We start from the raw sequence: 22,373 nt of genomic DNA on the forward strand, positions 1-22,373 counted from the left end.
TGCCCCAAACTTTGGAGAAGTTTGATTTCAGGCCTGGATTTTCAACCCCCCCCAGGCTTGGGTGCACTTGGACCTGGGGTCTCAGTTCAGCTCGTTAGAGGGATACAGAATGTAGATCTACTGGTCTCAGAGAGACTGCACTCTGCAGACATCTGTAATCATGATGAGTCCTGGAAGGTGATATACTCCCCTCTGCTACTGGACTATCCAAAACTGAAGAACTATTTGAAAATGTCACCGAGATTTCATCAGCAGAATAGTTTCCTGCTATTCTATTACTCTGCCATATGACCCCTGACTCTACACGCCATGTGGCAATGCAATGAAAATGAACTACTCTGCATTGCAACTTCTAACCTGCTGATGGACAAGCAGAATTTACAAAGTGATTAAGCACATATGGACGTCCACTGAGGGGAATATCAAGATTTATTGACCCCAGAGGCAAATACGCCCGGCAGCGAACCAACAGACAATAAGTCTAAATAGCCACCAAAGCGAGAAGTCAAGGCATGTCATTGTTCCAGTCATTCAAACAGCTAGCCTGATGGTCCCTCTAACTGTACAAAGTGTAGGGGGATTACCCAGTAGCAAAACACCGGCTCCTTAAACCACCTCCCTTCCATGGATGCCAGGAGCGTGGTCATCAGTTTCCTGTGCCCAGGAGATCTCTGACTACCATAGCAGGCCCTTGTGGCTACTGGAACTTGGTTCAAGTCAGAGCAGGCCCAATCTACATCGGGGACCAGCTGGGCCCATAGCTGGCTAGGATCGGGAGAGTAGAAAGCTGCTTTTGCACCCCCTATCCTGAGCTGAGCTCTGGGTCTACAGTTCCATCGCAGGAGATTTTCCTGACATCGGAAACCATGAAGAAGCTCAAAGCATGTCTCTTCCAGCAACAGAAGTTAGCCCAATAAAAGATATTGCCCACCCCCCCCACCTTGTCTCTAAAATATCACGGGATCAACACAGCTCCAACATCACTGCAAATCATAAACCATGGCTAAATCATGGCCAAATCGGCCAGATGAAATTCTGCCAGGAGTGATGGGAGCGCCAGCTTTGGGCTAGCAGCGAGCACCGCAGCCTGGTGCCCTTCTGAGTGACCCAGCAGGCAACAAGAGGCCCAGCTAGCTGATCTGCACACCCACACGTCTGTTTACATGTGGAAAGGCAAGTTTTACTGCCCTCACGTGGATTCACGCATCAAGCAGACTGGCCGGTCTCATGGCCCTTTATGTTACCCACTAGTCTAGGGAGACCGTCACAAAGCACACTGTAAAAGTAAGAGAGAATGGATGAAATCCTGACGCCACTGAGAGTTTTGCAATTGACTTCAACGGAGCCAGGAGTTCATAGGACAACAGAATCCCACTGCTGCATCTATGCAGAGGCCAGGCTGAGGTGCCAAAGCCGTGACGCATGCTTTCCAAGTGGGAGGAACTGATCCTATGTCGTCTTTCTATTAGGTTGGATTTATTTCTAACCCACCATGAGCCTGATGAAGATGGAATCGGTTTGTCTGATGGATGCTGATGCAGAGGAGAGTCAGTTTTTCACAGTACCATGACTGACCGACAGCACTTTGACAGGCTTACTAAACACACCTCGTTGCCCCAAAGCCTGGCCTCAGCAGCACGCATACAATGGGTATCAATGCATACGCAGGCACCGGGGGTGTCGCACAGCTGTAACTGATGGCTGTGTCCAGCCAATAAAAAAAAACAGCTTATGCAAAAATGTACTGGACCAGTTTCCTAAAAGCTTTTGGGGCACCTTTATGTGTGCAATTACTGCAACTGTGTGTCCAAATTGGGGATCTGCCTGGAAAAACTGCCGCAATCATCCAACATGTGCACTCAAGGGGCAGTAACTGCACAGATAAATTAGACACAAACGCTGCGTGTGCAGTCGCACGCCTAAACAGTTTGAAAATCGGGCACCCATCTTCTGTTTGAAACGGATTTTGAGTAAGTTGGTTTTTCAGAGACTGAAGTTTAACGGGCCACATTTTAATACAGAGATGATCTCATCCATGCCTCCACTTGCATTCGTTATCCAGGGACCACCTCCGCCCATCGACAATGCCAAAGGTCTCCGGAGGCCGCAATAGCCCACGTGGAAAAGTACTAGTATAGAGGTACTGAGTGTGTGTTTGCCTTATTTTAAATACAATTTAAATCCAGACAGGGTGTTTTTCTGAGAGATGTGCACGACCACAACCACAAGTTATTGGGCTCAGTGAGCGAATGTCCCGTGGTGAAACTCCTTGTGTTATGCAGGAGGTCAGATTAGATGATCACAGTGGGCATGTCTGGCCTTAAAAATCTATTAATTTAGCAGCTGGAAATGAAGGCGGAGAAGCCAGCCTGAAGCGCCGAGTCAGCTCTCTGGAGACAACCAGTAGGAGTCCCACAGCTTGAGGTTTAGTGAGCACCAATATCAGTTAGAGACAATTAATTAATTATTAATTAATAAACAAGAGCAAGGATGGCCCAGTGGTTAGGGCCTCTGCCGAAGACCTGAGAGCCCCAGGTTCAATTCCCTGCCCTTCCACAGACTTTGTGTGTGACCGTGGGCAAGCCCCTGAGCTTTTCCGTGCTTCAGTTCCCCATCTGTACAATGGGGACAATAGAATCATAGACTACCAGGGTTGGAAGGGAGCTCAGGAGGTCATCTAGTCCAACCCCCTGCTCAAAGCAGGGACCAATCCCCAATTTTTGGCCCAGATCCCTAAATGGCCCCCTCAAGAATTGAACCCACAACCCTGGGTTTAGCAGGCCAATGCTCAAACCACTGAGCTATCCCTCCCCCCTTATCTTATCTCTCAGGGGTGTCATGAGGATAAATCCATTAACAACTGTGAAGCGCTCTGAGGTCTCCCGAGGAAGGGTGCTGCATAAGAGGTAGGTATTTATTATGATCAATTATTTCATTCTAGGGTGTGCAAATTTCTTCCCCACCAGAATAAATGAGCTAAATTTGAACACTGATTGCAAAGCACCTACTTTCTGACAGACTTCCATGTGCTTTTTGAGCCCAGCAATGGTTTTCCTGGTTATAACGCTGCACGTGGGACAGGCAACTTCTCCCTTCTCATTGATCTCCCGCTGCCATTGATCCTCTGGGTTTGCTAGAGGGGGGAAGAACGGCAAAACAGGTAAACCGTTGGTGCTAAAATAAAGCCCTTTCCAGGATTCATGAATAAGAGAAACATCAAGGTTCAAACGGTTGGAAGCCATTGAAATGGTCAAATGCAACAAATCATTCGTAGAAAAAAAACCCACATTGCAGACCACATTCCCAAAATTCTGGGTGCAAAAGGCAGTTGGGTGCCTAATTTGCACCTCAAATTATTGTAACAGCTTGGGCAAACGGAGCCATGTGCACAGAGTCATTTCATTTGCATGCCCATTTTTGTGCGCAATGGGGAAAAATACATATTTCCAGTATCTGGTCTTGCTGGGAAGTTTCTGCACTTGGGTAATTCATGCACCAGGATGTTCCTGTTTCATGCACAGAGTCAGGCTGCTAGGCCATTTGTTTGCAATGTGGTTTACAAACCCCATACTGAGCACCAGCAGAAAGGAGAAGAGACCAGACTGAACACAGCTCAGCACAGCTGCAGACTTGCCGATCATGGAGGCATGCACCCTCACCTGGGACCAATAAGGAAAACAAGCCCAGCTATAAAGGAAGCAGAACAGAGGAAGATGGGGAGGCCGAAAGGACTGGGATAGCTGAGGGGTAACAGCCCTGTGCCAGGCTGCCTCTAAGAAACTGAGAGGGAGAAAAAGGAAGACTGCAAGCCCTGGAGTTTCAGAGCTGACTGACTCATTTCAGGTTAAGTTGAGATGAACAGGGGGAGACCAGTATCATGTTCCATAGATATGGACTGGCAACAGAGCTTGCTTATACACACCAAGTGTGATCATCATCAGATCCTTTTAATGCTCTGCCAGGTATGGCTCAGACTTGGTTAAATAAGGTAGTTTACACACAGCGCTACCCAGTGGCTGAACAGTACAATTTGTTAGTCTCTAAGGTGCCACAAGTACTCCTGTTCTTTTTGTGGATACAGACGAACATGGCTGCTACTCTGAAACCAGTACAATACAGTTTAGCATTCCATGCCTTCTCCCCCTTAAAGTTCTACACGCCTACCATTTCCCATTGTTACATTATCATGCTACCTTTGTAGTTCAGTACAGATCAATCTGTTACGTGTTGCAGGATCATACTGGTTTTCTAATTACACGACCCAAAAATGTAACAACTTGTTCTTCTGGCTGTCCATTAGTTGCAATGACTGGCTGTGGTTGGTTTGGAATCCTGGATTCTTCTTCTTGTTCTGCATCTGTCATCTGTAGTGTTGCTCTATGCTGTTCTTTGAGGAGCAAACTGGAGACATCAGCCGTTGCTGTTGCACTCTTCACTGTTGGTCTTGATCATGTATGATCAAGCTTTCCTTTGAGACAGCTGGAGTTGCCCATCCTTTTGCTACATCCAATTTGACATGAAGATGGTCAGCAGGTTCTCGATGTGGCCATTCTCTGAGTGATATCTGCTGTAGAAGTGTTCATAAGCTCTTTTAACTTTTTTACCAGATTTGGCTCCTCTCTTCATGTCTGGCCACTTTGGAGATAGGGTTTTTTCCAAAGTTGGAAGAGTACTTCTGTGATGTCTTTCTGTCAGGAGTTGTGCTGGACTATAACCAGTAGCCACTACTGGTGTCGATCTGTAACTCAGAAGAGCAAGAATGGATCTCCCTGCTGTAGGATTTTCCTGGCGATCTGTCCAGCTCTCTCACCTCTCCATTTGCTTGTGGGTAAGGTGGGCTCCTAGTAATAGCATCAAAATCATGTGTTGTTTGGACTTACTTAAATTCTGCCGCAGTGAACTGTGGTCCACTGTCCGTCATTAGTTGTTCTCAAATATTGAAGTGAAGTAAAGTGCACTTCAGTTTCTCAGTAACACTGCGACCTGTTATGTCTTTCAAGTACATTATTTCGGTATAACTGGAAAGAGTCCACAAGCACCAGGTAATTATGTCCTCTGAATCTGCATAAATCTGCAGCAAATCTCCTCCTAGGTCTCTCAGGAAGCGGTGTCTGCACATTGTCTGTCTCTTACGTTGATTTGAACTGGATCTCCTTTCAAAAGTTCAGTATCAACAAATCCTCTATAGAGTTCTTCTGACTTCCACCTATCTTACTAGGCCCATCATAGCTGCCACCTTTCAGCTGAGAAGGTTGTTGGTCCTTGATCCTTTGATCACACACGCTCTGAATGCAAAGCTTTTGTCTTTGTAAATTATTTCTGTGATGAACTGGCCCATGCAGTTCAGAATCCCTGTAGGGCTACTCAGAGCTGAGTCAGGTGACTTCAGCTCTGGCCTGGGACGAGCTGAAGGTGATTCTAAGTCCTTTCTGAGATGACTGTGACATCAGCTCCTGAGTCAGTTTTGAAGTCCATAGTTCTGCCATGAATATTCAATTTCACTTTCCAGGCAGGCTCTGTGTCATCACAAGTGATAGATCCCAGAAACAATGCCTCTTGATTGTCTGTAATTTGAGTCAACTCCCTGACTGCTTCGGTGCAGCAAACAGCCGCAAAATGTCCATATTTTGTGCATGTATTACACCGTGTGTCTCCGGTTGGCCATGCATCATCTCCTGGGATATGACTTTTCCCACACCTTGTGCATGTAGGCTGGAATTTGTCCCTCTTAGCCTGGGAGCTCTCTCACCTTCCTTCAGGAGTTGTATGATAATGACTTTTAACTCTCAAGTGTCTGTTCATAGCTTCTAAGCTAGTTTCAGGTTTTTTGGACTGCTCATGCCTTTTGTTCTGTTGTTTCACTAATTCTGACTGCTTTACTCTCTGAATAGCTCTAGCTCTGTTTAAATCTCTCTTCAACTGTAGCTGCTGTGAAAGGTTTTTATCTGTTAACTCAATAACTAGTCTCTCTCGGATATTCTCATGTTTTGCATGCTCAAAATTACAGTTTTCAGCCAATGTATCCAGAGCTCTTATAAAACATTCAACATTTCCCCTTGGTTCTTGAATTTTCTGGTGAACACATCTGTGTCAAATATAGGCAGAAACCTTTCCATAAACATCATTGTGACTGTCTTCAGTAAAGTCAAAGGGTTTAAAAATATGCTCTGCCTGCTTCCCCATAGCACAAATTAAAGAAGATACCTGTATATCTCCAGTTTCTTTGCGGAGTTTGTTTGCAGTTTGAAATCTTGCAAAACACTGTTTCCAGTCTGTCCGCTGGGAAGGCCCATCAAAGCTGGAGTTCTCTGGGAGCACTGAAGAGTGGCATGTTGATGAGAGCTTGCAACCTTTCTTGCTCACTAAGACCCTAAAGTCCACGTTGAGAACTGAGTCTAAAGTGAATGGGAAGGTTCAAAAATAAGCTATTTCTGCAACCTGTGCAATCTTTGTTGCTTTGTTCCTCTGTCTCTGATCTTAGTTTACTCCTGATACCATGTCATGTCCCTGTACCAGATACGGCCTGGCTTCAGAGCTTGCTTATGATGATCACACCTGGTGTGTATGAGATCCTTTAATGCTCTGCCAGGTATGGCTGAGGTTCATTTAAAGAAGGTATTTTACACACAATGCCACCTAGTGGTTGAATGGTATAATAGAGTTTAGTGGGCCATTAGGGGAAAGCTGGGGCCACTAGACAGACGGCCCCTAGAGCGGCTGAGAGTGATCCTTCCTCCCCCCCAGCAACTCATCGCCCCTAAGAGAAACTCAGAGAAGGAATGAAACATAAGCGTCAGGCTTCCGAATCGACTGTGTGCGTGTAAGCTCTGTAACTGGTATCTCTGCCACCTGCACAAACATAGGCAGCTATTGTCTGCATGCCAAGTTTCCAACGTGTGTTTATTTAAATGTGTGAAATGAGATTTTAAAAACCCCCCACAGGAGACCAGATTCTGATCTCAGACTGATGTAAATCTGGAGTTCTCTCCGCTGACTCAGATAGGGTGACTCTGCTTTTACACCAGGGAAGTATGGTCAGCATGTGACTCATCGAGCTTGTTTATTTGAACATCTCCGCATTGTGATGAGCTCAGAGAGCCACTTATTTGCATGTGCAATCGGTGAAAAGCGCTGCAGCTGTGTTTATTCTGCGCCTCCTGCATGCCTCTCCCTGTCAAGACTGCCAGCGAAAGCAAGTGCCGCCTGAGGAAGAACTCCGAAACGCAGGCTCCAGACATCAAACGGTCGGTGTGTTCATTCAGTTAGTAGCGGAAGAACTGTGCACAAAGCCCAGCCGATAGCCCAGACGCTGGTCCCACTGACGTCAGTGGGAGTTTGGCTAGCGACTTCATGCACGAGGGGCAAGATTTGCGTCTATGTCATTTCCCATTGCTTATCGTGTCATTACTTGAAGCCGCAGGGCAGATTCTAGGCTGCCTTGGGGAAGTTTTGTGATGCTTTCCCGACACAGAGCTGCCCTAATGCCATCTTCCCTGGCCACTGGGCAATCTCTCCTGTGCAGCAGGATCACTGGGAGCTGCTGTAGTGCCTCCTATCCCACCCTTCCTCCCTGTGGCTGGTGCAGGGGAAAATGCCAAGAGAAAGGGGTTGTGGCAAGGACACCTCACCCCGCTGTTGAATGGCCTGCTGCTAAAATGGCCCCTTAGAGCCATGCACAGCTGCGGTAATGCAGAGCAGCCTCTTGGCTGCTCTAAATTGTCGTGGGGAACTGGAACAATGGAGACCAGCCCAGGATCACGGGGGTGAAACAGCGACATAATCTTCTCAGCCACCCTCTCCTGAGCTCTGCCAAGCACTCCTCAGCCTCGGCTTGAGATCTGGGCCTCAATGTCACTCAGACCCCAAAGTCCACGTTGAGAACCGAGTCTATAGTGAATGGGAAGGTTCAAAAATAAGCTATGGCTGAGTGCTCCAAGCACTGAGACAAGTGTCGAAACGTTTTCTTAACCACTAATCATTCCTCACGCCGGCAAAATGACTTTGGTCTCTTATTATCCTAGCTCCATTAACCAAACTGTTGCTTTGTTTCTCCTCCCTCACTCTTGGGCGGTTACCACCAAGTGACCCAGTTCTCAGCAGGCCGGGGGAATCCTCATGCCTCACCTGACGATAAATGCGCGACGGCCTCCCTTTTCACACTGGCTCCTGGCGGCTTCTTTTTCAGCTCATCCGTGCTGCTGGTCCCCTCCAGTTTCTTGGCTCGATGGGCCTTTGCCTTGTCCTCTGCTTTTGCCAGGCCTGTAGAAGGAGAGCAACCTTTATTAAAGACATACACCATGAAACCGGGGCCTTAAGATAAAGAGATTTGATGGATGCTCTTCCGGTGAACGTTATCTAACTGATTCATTAGGCAAAAATCCTGCAGTCCTTTAGGCACAATGACTACTGAAGTCCATGGCAGTTTTGCCTAAGCAGCAACGGCAGGATTTGACCCATGACTATGATATGCCAAGTCACGCATGCATGTAGAATTTTGCAAACAGAAAGCAAGACACTTTTCCTGTTCCCAAAGAATTTACAGCGTGGGAAATTCCAAGCCAAGACAGAGCACAGGTCATCACTTCAGCTAAGGGATGGAGGGCGAGGGGAGCAAGCTGGGAGGGATTTCTGTCTGACGCCCGATGGAGGAATTTGAAAGAGGATCTGCTTCTGAGACACTGCAATATTAAAGGGCTGTTTCTGCTAAGAGACGCGTGCAGGGTACAGCTTTGGGGAACTGCTCGCAAAAGGAATCCAGGGTCCCAACTATGAAATAATGCAGTTCTGGGATCTCAAATGGGACCTTTACTCCCCACAGCCTTAAAAATTTGCCATCGTGAATCCTGGGACTTCCTTAAACATGCTGCGTTGTCAGACTGTGTGAAACTGCAGGGAAAGAGGAGAGCAGAGAGGAGGGCTAGTGTAAGAGTGAGTGCCAGGCACACGTGGAAACAGAAATCCCTTTGGGACACCAGGCTGCTGCCATCTGCGCTGCTGAGTGAGCTGCCGCATTGCCAAGTCTGACTGCAAAGGCCAACAAATTTGCTCTTGGTGGAAAAGGGATTAGCAGGCAGAGTTCTATACACACAGAGCGAACAGCACTCAGTCCAGCTTCCCTGCTTAATCATGCCTTTGTGTCCTTTCTCCCACCTCATCTTTGCAGCTTGTTCCACGCTTGGAACAAGCGATTACTCGCTTTTCATTCTGGTCCCTCAAGACACACTTCTTAGGTGATTCTTTTTGGCGACAATCCACCGAGGAAAGGGGCCAGGATCGTGTCTTCCCCTATGTACTGTATAGTGCCAGACAAGCAGCCGATGGACCAACAAATAAATAGTAATAATAACAGCTCCGTCTGATGCCCCTCTGCTCTGCACACGCACAACCCCACCTTGTATGGGCAGTTAACAGGAAGGTTACCCACCTGGGTGTGTGCAAGAAATTGAACATACAGTTTTAAAGGCCACTTTTGAAAATCTGGCCAACAGGGGCAGATGTGGGTTGCAGCAAGACCTGTTTGCCCAGCATCACTTTTTGGTGCAACCCCTGCAGACTGGGATTTTAGAATGCAAGTCCCAAGAGCCACGTGCATTTTTAGGCATCGGTTTCATGCTCTTCCTGCACATGCCCGCACGGGAGGAGTTACATGGGAAAACTGAGCATTTGCAAGCGCAGATGTGTATTTGTGAGCACAGACGTCTGATTTGCTCAGGCAATGGCAGGAACCGCGCATGCAGAAATGATGCAAAAATGTTCGGCGAACTCCAGGCCCCAACTGGCTGTTAAGGGCACTAGGGATCCTGTAACCAGTTGCTGACATCTGAGATGGGGAAGGAGATGAGGATGCTGGAGCATACTCGGGGTGGAGCTGCGGGTAGAAAATTAAATCAGAGGCAGTATGATGCAGCCATACTTCTGGGGCTGCCCCATCCCTCCTTTTTCGGGTGGCAGGTCAGAGGGGATAACCTCAGGGCATGGCTACGCTGGAAACTTCAAAGCGCTGTCGCGGGAGCGCTCCTGCGGCAGCCCTTTGACGTGTGAGTGCGGTCGCTTGCGAGCGCCGGGAGAGAGCTCTCCCAGCGCTCCTGGTAATCTGCCTCCACGAGGGGATGAGCTCCGAGCGCCGGGTGCGCGGCTCCCGGTGCTCGGAGCCTGTCTACACGGGCGCTTTGAAGCACTCTGACTTGCTGCGCTCAGGGGGGTGATTTTTCACCCCCCGGAGCCAGCCAGTGAGAGCGCTATAAAATATAAGTGTAGCCTAGCCCTCAGTCATAAGCCATTCACAGGTGAAGTTTTAGGGCCCATCTTGGAAACAGAGTCTAACCAATGCCTCTGTTGGAGGCTCTGCTAGGGGTGCCCTGGGCAATGAACAGATCACAGATACCTGCCTTCACAGGAGCGGGTCGGTGAGGCAGTATTCGGGGAATGCTATAGGCTGTGGAATTGAAACAGGGCTGCCTGTTACCTTTCAATCCAAACGTCCCCGAGATGGACGGTTGCTCCCCGGTAAATTTCTTAGGAGTTTTCTGTTTCCTTCCTGACTCGAGAGAGAGAAAACAGAGATAAAAATTTGGTCAAATAACTGCACTGCAAGCGTGGCTTTAAATACACACGGTGCAAAGGAACCCGGATGAACTCTGGATCAGGAGGTGAGCAGTAAGGGATCCAACCTCACTTTACCCTCCCTCCCTCAAGGGGCTTTACTGCCCTGAAATGAAGCAGCTATGGATGGAAAGGACCCTCAGCCTAACACCCTCGTACAGCATTAGATCCAGATCCCGCGGCAGCTAAAAGGTCTGTTACCGAACCCTAAACTAAAACTACCTAACCCTAGTAGCCGAGACGTTATTCCCTATCTTCATAAGGCAGATCTGACTGCTGAAGGCTGCTGAACAACCTGGCGTCGCGTGACTAATGGCTCCCCTACCCCCTACGCGGTTTCTGCATGTACGGCCTCCTTAGCTCATGGCTCATTAAGTGCCTTGGGAGCGGAACTCCACAGAACCATTTTCCATCCCCCATGCAGTCTCATGCACTCTCCCCTCCGACCGACCGCTCCGCGCACGTGGCTTTGATTTCTGACTGTGGCTGGGGCCCACGTGGGGGGTGGGAGGGGTGCTGTGCAGCTTCACTGCCTCCTGCTGCCTCGGGGCCAGATGCACGAGTGTAAATGGAGAGCGATGCAATTGCTTTCAGCGGAGTCCCCCTCCATCACGTTGCTGTACTGGAGACCGGCCTTCGCCCTGGGACACCACCCTCTCCAGCCTCCTGAACCAGTGTAGCCCCGGGCTCTAATCTTACTGTGCTTCATCCTCTCTGGGTCCTCCTCCTGGAGGGAAGCCTGCGTGCCCCCTTGCTGTTTGGGATCCTTGCAGCTCGAAGACTTGGCCGTCGGGGTAGCTGCTGCTCCTGCCTCCACTGCCGTGATCTGAAATGCTTTGTTCTTCCTGCTCTCCACCAGGCACTCTCCATTCTCGGGGAGCTCCTGGACCACAGTCTTCTCCACCTTTGCCTGTTTGGGATGGATGGTGGGGGAATCTGAACTCTCAGCAGCTCTAGGGCAAAGCATAGAGGGCTCATTTAAAACGGAGTCAAGAAACCAACGCTGTTGACACCTCTTCCAACCCAACGGCCAACCCGGCTTGCACCACAGTGCCCAGTGGGAAGAGAATTGGGAGTTTCCTCTTTCTCTCTTCCCAGCCTTCCCCAAACCACTGGCAAGCAGCTAAGCCATGCGCCGGTACCTTTTCTTGCCACTGGCCTTGCCCATGGCTTTCTGCACTTTGTTTTCTTCTTTGCTAGCTGGTACTGGCCTATCCAAGTGGTTCCAGAGCCTGTGCTTTTCCAGCTGGGTTTTGGATGTGAAGGCAGCTTCGCAGTAAGAGCAAGGGTAAGTCAGCTTCTCTGAGATCGCCCCCTGCAAGAGAGCAGAGAGGTGGGAGAGGGAAAGGACCAGCCCTTCCCCTGCAAGTGCAAGAACCTCCCCGCAAACTCACACTGCCAAGTCTGGGAGGTAGAAGAATCTCTTCCCACGAGCGCCATCAGCAACACGGCACAGCCGGTGAGCTTTTCAAAGGCGCCAGGGCCGTAGGTACCTGACCCCCATTGACTTTCAATGGGAACTAGAGGGTTATTTCTCTTTGGCGCCACTGGAAATGCCAGCCAGCATTTTAAACGGGAGCCAAGGAGTGCTTTGGTGAGATACACGTACCCTGGTGCATCAAAAGGGGAATCTGATCCTTCGTGGGGATGAAAAGAGAATACCGTTTTTAAAATAAAAGCATAACAGAGATCCTAATGCAAACAGCCGCCTAAACTGCAAGCACAAATCCTGCATTTGCACATGCAAACAGGCACAGAGACGTGCAATTGCAAGGTTGCTAAAAAGCTGGAGTTTTGTGCACAATTCAGATGGCTGCTGTTTGAGAACAGGGGCCAGTTTATTTCAAGTTGCAACTTTGAACTGGAGGGTCAATCCTGCAGTGTGATTTCCTTTCCCATTCTCTTTTCACTCCCTCAATCCATGCAATCTGGGCTCCCCGTCAATTTAATTCTTAGGCAAAGCCCTTGCTTTACAATTCTGACGGGGACTAGGCCATGTGGGACTTGGATCATTTTGCTAGGGAAAAACCTGAAGTTCTCTATCAGCCTTTCCCCAGGCAATGGGAATCCAGGGGGATGGGAGCAGGGGTGGGGCTGCCTACGGAAGGACTCTGTTGGGTTAAAGGAAAGAGCTGACCCTTGGCACGGAGAGGCGGGTGCAGACAAGGGAAGTGTCAGGGGATGCAGCATTAGTCCAGCCCGCCTGGGTAGAAGGAGTTGGAGTTTAATGGACGCAAACAGCAACTGAGCACGAGAACTCACCGTCTCCATTCAAGAGATTATGGGTGAAACCCTGGCCCTGGTGAAAGTAAGGGCAAAACTCTCATTGACTCCAATAGGGCCAGGATTTCACCTCACATCTATACTGGGACGTCTCAAGAAATGCAGTGTTAGATCTGCCTCTTTATGTGCAAAGGTCCCTCCTGGGAAATCAGAACCCTGTGCACTGCCTCCCCGACTCCTCCATTGTACATTCAAACAGGGCAACAGCAGGCCCTGGCTTGGCCCCTATATTTGGGGAAAATCTATTGCCCACCTCCATGGGGGCCTTAGGTTCAGCAGAACCAACGCAGCCCCTTGGCATGGGGTGGGAGAAGGCCGCGCAGGCTGTGGGGAATGCATGCCAGGGCTCCCTGTGCCCCAGCACAGCAATGCATTGGGGCGAGGGAGCGAATGCACATCATTGCAGATCCACCCACCGTCCCTCACCACAGGCAGGCAGTGCAGCAGCCAAAGGGGTTTCTGTAGCCCTCAGGCTGGAGTACCAGCCACAGAGTGGCTTTCTTCCCTCGCACGTCCCCAGCACACAGTCCAATCAGCTGGGCTAAGGGCTGGATACTGGCCTGGGCCCGCAGTGAGCGGAGTTTCCTGTTGATTTGCATTTAGCCGGTACTAATGTAGCTTTGCACAGGATCACGCAAAATTCCTCCACTTGCACAATCTGACCTGAAGGGAACACGACAGCTGGAGAGGCTAATACATCTGATAATCCCATTTCGGGGAGTGTGTAGTCCATATTTCAAAATGTTCTCTGCCCGTCCTCTGAGCTACCCATGCCATGCCAGGTAAAGCAAACCTACCCCCATATGATCAGCTCACACCGCCTCTTAATAAACTACAGAACTAGTAGAGACTGAAATAAACAGCAACCCTCAGTGCCATAAAAGCGGGGCAGAAAAGTGAGGGGAGATTGCAGATTACTGAGAGGTTTCTGCAAACACATCACGGCTCAGTTTCTGTTGCCTTCGAATCTCAACAAATTCACCTGTTTGGAGCCTGCCCAGAAATTCTGCACAATCCCAACTGCTCAGATAGAAATGGGGGGAAAAAATTCTGGACGGGGTGGGGTTTGAATCAATTAAAAAAAAAAAAAAGAAAAAAGGACAACATATTTCCTCCTCTAGCCTGTTTCCTGTTTTGAGCTGCACAGGGCAGGGATTGTGCCACCCTCTCTTTGAAAAGGGCATCTGTGGGCAATGTGGTTTTCTTTTTAGAGGGGAGGTCCCGTAATCCAGGCGAGCAATTTCCTTTTGCAGGATGGTAATTCAGCTTGGATTTCTGCACCATGCTCCGCAGATAGGCGTGTACCTGCACACGCACGCACAGATACTTGCACAAAAGACAACCGCAAACAAAATTTGCATCTTCCTGGATAAGGAAGAGCCTAATTAAATGAAGTTTTCGTTTCCTTTTTAAACAGCTGAGTCATTCGAACTAACCACAACCATATTTTCCCCCCCAACAGCTCAAAGGGTGGCTCCACTGGGGAGGTTTTGGATTTTTTAATGGTTTAAAAGGTCCAGCTCATTTCGATTGTCATGCCCCTGCCATTCATTGCCAACCTCGAGGGCAGGGGACTGGCCTAGACGACCTGTTGCGATCGTCCTGCACGTCTATGAACCAACCCAGGGCATTTTGCGACCTTTCCATAGATTTTCAAGGAATATTCAAGACGTCAGTATTCTGAGGAACAAGAGAGCTTTGTCTTAAGGAGGAAAAGTGGTGGAGTGTAGGTCAGGCTTAGCTAACACAGGTTAACTATGCCTCAACCTGAATTGTGAGCTTTTTCCTAGTGTATATGCAAGGTCGGGGCGCTGGAACAATGTGTACAGAGGGGGTGCTGAGAGCCATTGAACCAAACTGTAAACCCTGCATATGATGGAAAGCACTTCAAACCACGGGGTGCAACAGCACCCCTAGTCCCAGCACCTATGTGTGTGATTTAACAGATCAAGTGGTAGCCCTGATTAGGCTATAGCTCAAGCTGGTAAATCAGTCTGAAGGTGTTACCTTGCACATACACGAGGAAAAAGGTTACGTTCAGATCAAACTTAACTGCATAAGTCCCCCAGGTTCCCCGGGTGCGTACTCGCATTGCTACCTCATGGTGTAGCCCGCCTCGCTGCACCCTCACCAATACTTTGATCAAGCTAGCTGGAGCCCTGCTGGCAGATGTGTCACGAGGCTACGTCCACACAGCGAGCGGGGGGGTCGGCAGACGTGGCTTAGTGGGGCTTGCATTTGCGCTCTCACAATAGCTGTGCAGACAGAGCTCTGACGTCGCAGCTCAGGCTAGAGTCCGGGCTGTGAAGCCCATCCTCGTCCCTACCTTCAGAGCCCGCGCTCCAGCCCAAGCCACAACTTCAAGTGCCTAATGGAGACAACTCTGTGTTCTTCTTGAGAGCTGCCCAATAATACAAGCCGGCCAGTTACCCAGCTTTGGTGGCCATGAAACCACTGGCATGCAAAAGGCTGGCGCTCACTAACATCACGCCACCGATGGAGAAACCCATTCCCATAGCTGACAGAGCATGTGATGAATGAGGGGAAGAGGTGCAGTGGGCCCAGACAGGTACTGCTCAGCTTTCCCTTCCAGCCAAAGGCCAGACGTTAGGGTGGCACTGCACATGGGCAGATGGTTAGAGGACGGGTGGGGATAAAATATTGACTCAGTATGAAGGTGCCTGCGAAAACTTGAGACCCCCAGGCAATTTAGCCCTACTGCTGAGAAATCGTCCAGGCTTGAGTGTTGTGCTGGAAGCAAAGGGGAACACTGAAAATTACACACACAAGCACGGATCATCAAAATGAAACACAAACCTCCATCCTCCTTACCCCTTGGCAGCGCTGATAATGGTACTTCAGGCCGTAAATACTGGGGAACTCCAGCCAGCAGCCTGAATTGGGGCACTTCACCCTGGAATGGGCCTTGAACTCATCTTTCCACTGGTTCATCAGGGGCAGCTGAGAAAGGGAGACATGGTGGCCCGCAGCTGAATAAACACCTTCCAGCATCCCGTGAACACAACACACGCTGGGGCGAACATTTCAGAAGGGCTGGGGCAGAGTGTGCAGGCTCAGCGTGTACTCAAAATGTGCACCTGCAAAATGAACTACTTGTACCTGTCACCGCCTGCTTTCTACCCTCAGTCAGGTACATGCACTCAGGTTTGCTTCAACTGGGGATGCAATCACGCACTCATACATTGCACCTGCAAAAGGGAAGCAGCCCATCTCTCACTGGGTTTCCCAGATGACTAAAATACATTCTAGCCCAGGCCCATAAATCTCACCAAAAGTCGCCTCAGTGATTTAACCGCCCCACATTTCATCTGGTCAGCAAATCACGCCGCACCCTAGTCTAATGACAACCTGCTCCATATGTTGTCCATGCTACAGGGCTGAAATTAAATTGTACAATTCCCCAGGGAATAACTCACACCCTACTAAGTGCCACCCAATAATTAAACCAGCTCTGACACCCCACGATGAATACGCCAGATCTCTAACCTGCCTAATGGAAAGCACTGTCTTGACATGCAAAAGCCTATACAAGTGACTCGCGATGCTGAGTGTCCAACTGGAGACACCGGGAAGAGGCCCAGAAAGTGCCGAGTAACTGCACGGGTGTCTCAAGCGTGGCATCCAACCTGCCAGTCACTTCTTGGAATCTGGACTGCGTCTATTTTTCACGTTATGCCAATGAGTAATTCCAATCCCACGCATCAAACACCCCTCTCTTTGGCCACCCCATTGAAGAAACCACAGTGTGGATCATGCCAGTTGTTAAGCCGTACTTTATATATAATCCCCATAAATAAACCATAGCTCACATCATCCTGTCACCCACGTCGCTCCCATAAGCACATCACCCTTGGCGTCAAATTGTTCAAAGGGGACGCACCCAGCCGTGCAGACAGACGTGTGTGCAAACAGAGCTTCATTAGCACATGCAACAGCAGGGCCAGCCTGAGCAAAAACGCTTCCCAAGGGGCAGCGAGATGGCTGACATCTGTGTCTGCCGATGTCCCATTTGCATGTGCAACCGTGGTAACTGCATGAACAAAGACTTGCGCTGTCCGGTTTTTAAAAGCAGCATCCCTAGGTCCTGCTCCTGAGAGGTGCTGAGTCCACTGGGCACCCAGCAGGTCAGTCCCACATTGCACCGTCCATGATCAAAGAGGGACATCTCACTTAGTGACGTCTCACCTATCTCGAAGGGCTGCCGTAAGGACTCGGACTGGCGCCTGCACCGCTAACCCAGACTGCAAAGCAGCCTCATGCTGGAAGGGGGAGTTGCTTTGAATTAGGCTGGTGGTTGTCGCTCTCCTTCTTTCTGGCAGATGCACACACAGGCTCTGTAACAGCATCTCCCCAGATTCTTTCACAGTCAGTGGAATTAAAACTGGCTGATCAGGAACACCACCTGGGTACTTGGTGCTGGCCCTGCCCCACCTCAGACACGTAGGGGTTGGGGTTGGGCTTTTTACAGCCCCCTGCAAAGGAGCTAGGACAGGATGAGGAAGAGAGAAAGGGAAGGAGAGAATCACAGCGAGCGAGAGAGACGAGGGCAGGGGGGAAATCAGGGTACCAATGGATTTGGATTCTTACAGGAATGTCTTTCAGCACCTGGTTTTCTGCCTTAGGTCTCCCTTTCTTCTTGCCTTCTGTTTTGTCGCTGGTTGCATTTCCTGCAAACAAACACAGAACATGTGGCCCACAGCTATCCAGCCAGCAATTCGAGACCCTGATTTCTGTTGCTGCACTAGACTTCTCCGGCCTATTATCCGGCAGAGATAGCCCACCATTTCCTAACCCTCCCTCCTGACTGTGCCGTGACTGTCCAAGCTTCGCACCGCCACGATTCAGCCTGTATCTAATCCAGTGCACGCCAGCAGCCGAACTCCCAGGGCGGGAATTTCAAAACGCTCAGCTCTGGGCAAGCTCTGCTCCCATTTAACCCACTGACTTCAGCGGGAGCAGAGCCGGGCCGAAGCAGAGTGCTCCTGAAATCCCTGCCCTACCGGTCCTTTTCTTTTTGTCTTCAACAATAAACAGACTTGGGCTGGAAAAAGGGGCCAAATCCTGATGCCCAGTGAAGGGAACCGTGGGCAAAGATCCAACAAGGGGACCGAGTAGCCCGAGCCAGGCTGGAAAACACAGGAATCGCCCAGCCCCACCTTAATGCATTTGAGTTCCAGTGCACTCCCACTCTGCCTGCACAACAATCGCTCCCAGCAACGTGGCAATTACAGGTGTGCTTAGAATGGAAGCGTTATGGCAGAGGAGGTGAGCGGTAGGAGGAGATGGGACGGGTAGAGGAGAGTGATGAGTTGTGGCTATGGAGCTGATCATGGGGAGCTGCAGAGACTGGAGGTGAGGCAGTAAGGCCAGGAAGAAAGAACAGACGATGGAGAAAAAGGATGGGGCCTAGGAGAGACTACACGCTGCATATCACCTCCGTGAGGCTGTTTAGGGGCGAAGTTCACCCCTCTGCAGGGGGGCCAGCATGCAGCCTGTAAACGGCTTACATCCTTTCTTGAGGGCTTTGTACTCGGCCCACCCTCAGCCTGGTCTCAAGCCGTAGCAGCTTTGAGCCTCTTGCCCCTGGGTTCCCTACAGGAGCCCTCACTCCCGGGCAATCCCTACTGGTCCCAGCGGGAGTTCAGCTCACTCTTGGGGTCTTTTCGGAGCCCTATTTACAGTGACCTCGTCTCTAGCTCCTGGCGGCGCTTCCCAAGACCCACCCACCCCAGGTCACTGGCTGGAAGCAGCCCTCCAGGGCTTTCGCTCACATCTAGCTTGTAGGATCAGTCTGCCTCAAACAGGGGGGCTGAAGGAAAAGGTTAGCAACTGCCCCAGGCTGAGCACCCCTTGTTACTGGAGCTCACTAACAATCCCTGGGGAACACCTCCCTTTCTGTGGCCAGTCCCCCCGTCGTAAGCTCCACTTCTCCATGGGGAGCTGGGAGCATGTTCTGTGAGTGTGCCAAATGGGCACTGCCCGAATGCAGTAACGCGCAGACAGACAGGGCAAGTTCCAGCACAGGCCTAAGTGGGACTATCATGATGTTTAGCCCTTGTTCTGGCTCCATTGTCCAGGGATGAACTGCGCTGGAGCTGAATGAAGAATTGATGGTTTGGTTCTGTTGACCAAAAACAATCCCATCCCCCTGCATTTTTTTAGGATAGTTTTCTATGTTATTTTCCCCTTTTTCGTTTTTTAAAAACAATTCGAGCTACATTTCTAAACGAAACGTCGTTCTGAACGGAAAAGTTGACATTTTCATTTTGAAAACATCGACATGAAATGTTTCAACATTAAGAAAAAGTCATTTTTTGCAGCCAAAACTATTCATTACATTCGACCCAAATTCGTGAATAGTTTTGGTCAGCCCAAAACTGCATTTTTTTTTTTACCAAATAAAGTATTTGTCCGAAAAATTTCACCCAGTTCTAAAACTCATCCCATGTGAACTAAGATTGGATTATCACAGTTTTTCTGCTATCAGACTTGCTGAATGCATCAACAGCAGCAAGGTACCTACCCAAATGACCCTGGTTTGCAGAATCCATCTGCCAAGCTGATGTCCCACAGGGCTGTATTTTCATAAGATCCACTAGCATCCTGCATTACAGCCAGCATAACGGACCCTTAAAATATAACCTTCATCAACAGAGCTAAGCCTCTGAACATTCCATTAGGTCGAGCTCCTTTGGTATTCAATGACCTGGGTTCTTCTGCCAACTCCTGCACCAGTGTCCCAATGTAACTTCCTACCATTTCAAGCAGGACTGGCACTCTCCTTTCTAATTTCATACAACCCCCCTTGAGAACAAAAACAAAGCTCCAGTTTGGCCTAACCCTAATGAGCAGCAGAGTTTTCATTATTGTAATGGGCCTGCCAGAACCAGCTCAGAACCCTTCTGAACGGTCAGAGAATGGCAATGTGTATTTACGTATCACAGGGCTGAGCACTATCTAACTGCTTATGTCATAACAGTATGGTCCCCAGCTAGCAGCCTGGGGGCCTGCCCAGCACTACTCCAGTTTTACACTGAAATCAATGGAGCTACTCTAGGATAAGACAGGAATAGTGCCGCAGAGAATCAGCATCACCACAGCAGGGTGAAGCTCTGCCCTTCCTCCTCCACTGCCGATTGTCAGTGTCCCGGTTGGCAGCAAAGATTTTTCAGGGGTCTACTCCATACCCCACGGATGGGGCAATTACTTAAATTCCTCATGACCACTCAGACAAGACTACCCACGTGCTGTTCTTCCGGCCTATCACATCAGTTAACGGCACAGATGTGAGTTCCTTGCAAGAGGAGGGGGGCAGTTTCCTTCTCCTCCTTGCCTGCCTCTGAGGATTTTGGGTTCCTAACACAGGACACGCCAGGAACCTCCTCTAGGATGAAGAGGCCTGGCCCTGCGAAAGACGGCAAGGGAGACAGTTTTGCTGACATCCTTCCAATCTGTGGACGGTGTTGCTTATTTTGCAAACAGGAGCTTTTGGAGTCGACTGAAGTATTTATTTACTGGCAAGGAATCAGAAGAGCCTCCAGTCACACTCAAAAGCCACAGTCGAGTTTCCCTCACTTCATCACAGAACAGGCTGTGTGAATCACCGTGAGCTACTGCACCCACAAAACCACTGGCTGTTAGTTTTGTTATCAATACAGTTGCTGACACAGCAGAGTGAGTTTTAGGGGGCCTTAAATACATACCTTAGAGGCTTTGGCCTTGTGCCAGAGATAGTGGGTACGAATGGACCACAAAACACGTCCTGATTGTGCCTGTCTGGTATCGCAATATATCTCTCTAACTTCCAGTTCAGGAACCTCCAGGTAAAAACATTGTTTTGTTTCATTTAATATAGCGTCAGGTACAGCAATGGTCCAGTGCAGTGGTTCCCAAACTTTAACAGCCCATGAACCCCTTTCACTAAATTGTGAAATCTCGTGAACCCCCTCCTAAAAATGAATATTTCCAGGGATTTAAGTTTAAATTTCCTCCGCACTCCGTGGGGCTCCTGCTGCTGGACCCTGTTGACCGCTCCGGTCAACTGAGCTCCACTGAGCTTGGGCTGCAGGTCCCGCTGACTGCCGGGGCTCAGGCTGCCAGCCCCAACTGCCCGGCCCTGCTCTCCCTGGGGCTCGGGCTGCCAGCCCCAACTGCCTGGCCCTGCTCTCCCTGGGGCTCGGGCTGTCTGCCCTGCATCCGGGTCCCACTTGCTGCCTCCAATGCCCGGGGTCCTCTGGTCGCCATGAGTGAAATTTTTCTGGCGAACCCCCTGTAACATTCTGCAAATCCCCAGGGGTTCGCGAACCCCAGTTTGGGAACCACTGGTCTAGTGCAAGATGGCAAGATGGCAGAAGCAACTAAGAGTGACAAAAAATGGCAAATGCCTGTTTTTCTGTTATATTAAAGGACATTTTAGTGATTTTTATTACATTTTCCATGTGCCCATTTCTTTGACTGCTAGCATTCTCCCTCTATTCCTGCTTCCTCCATCTACTCAGGGTATAGTTTAAGGCAAGCATTCAAAAATCATAAGTCAGGGCCCCCAAAGTCATGAGACTGACTTTAAAAATAATACATTTGGGGGCTGGGAGTGTGGGTTATTTGCTTTCTGGTGTCTGAGCCTTAAAGAGTCACGTTTGTCCATAACCATGAAGTCTAAATCTTGCTTTTGATTTTTAAATGCAATTCTCATTTAATAACATGACTCCAGGAGCTGGGGCTCTAAGAAAAATACTGTGAGAGTTGTGCTAAAAATATGCTACTAGATATGATCCATATTGCTTGGCACATGCTTATATACGGATTTCATTCTGAGATGAGGGTGCTCAGCACTTCTGAAAAGCCAGCCGCCAGGTTGTTAAAAATTTGGCAACCACAATGGAAACATCCAAAATTAGAAGCCACTTTTGAAAATGCAGGCCCCAGTGTATAGCAGAAAAAACATGAAGAGTGGAAACAAATTCTTAACGCTTTCCATAACTAAATTAGACCTTATTTGCAGCTGTACTGTAAAGGTGCAAATATCTGCAATCATGATATAAAAACTTTGAAAGACTTTGGGACCAAACTGTCAAAACCGGGCCTCTTTGTGTGCATGCGCAACTCTGCCGGAGCAACCACTTGCATGCACAATTTTTGGCACGCTGCTGCTAAACTAAGAACACTGACACATACCAACTCCAAGCCAAACGCAAATGGGTTTTGAGCGTGTCAATCTTATCATTTGCATCAGCTAGTGGGAGTGTGCAAAAAAGTGTACATGCCCCAGAAGTGAAACCATCCCCGCTCCAGAGGGCCAGGACAAAGCCTGTCCCATTTAAGCACTTCTTTGAGGGCTTAATTGCAACTTAAGTGGTGCACAGAGTGAATTTAACCCAAAGGCAGGTTGAAAAGGGGGAGGGATAGCTCAGTGGTTTGAGCACTGGCCTGCTAAACCCAGGGTAGTGAGTTCAATCCTTGAGGGGGCC

At 49.4% G+C, this 22,373-nt stretch overlaps 1 protein-coding gene across 1 annotated transcript in view; it reads right to left on the reverse strand.

Annotated features, from left to right (window-relative positions):
- Positions 1–22,373, reverse strand: part of ZNF512B (zinc finger protein 512B) — a 58,833-nt gene that overhangs the window by 20,545 nt on the left and 15,915 nt on the right. The window contains exons 4-10 of the mRNA XM_074969654.1: positions 17,494–17,573; positions 15,718–15,846; positions 11,745–11,917; positions 11,302–11,555; positions 10,466–10,537; positions 8,125–8,259; positions 3,009–3,133 (exon numbers count right to left, since the gene is read on the reverse strand). Coding sequence (XP_074825755.1) covers positions 3,009–3,133; positions 8,125–8,259; positions 10,466–10,537; positions 11,302–11,555; positions 11,745–11,917; positions 15,718–15,846; positions 17,494–17,573 — 968 coding nt within the window. The remainder of the gene's footprint in view (positions 1–3,008; positions 3,134–8,124; positions 8,260–10,465; positions 10,538–11,301; positions 11,556–11,744; positions 11,918–15,717; positions 15,847–17,493; positions 17,574–22,373) is intronic.

This window comes from Natator depressus, chromosome 13, assembly GCF_965152275.1.
Source record: "Natator depressus isolate rNatDep1 chromosome 13, rNatDep2.hap1, whole genome shotgun sequence".
In the NCBI taxonomy this organism is placed as follows: Eukaryota; Metazoa; Chordata; order Testudines; family Cheloniidae; genus Natator; species Natator depressus.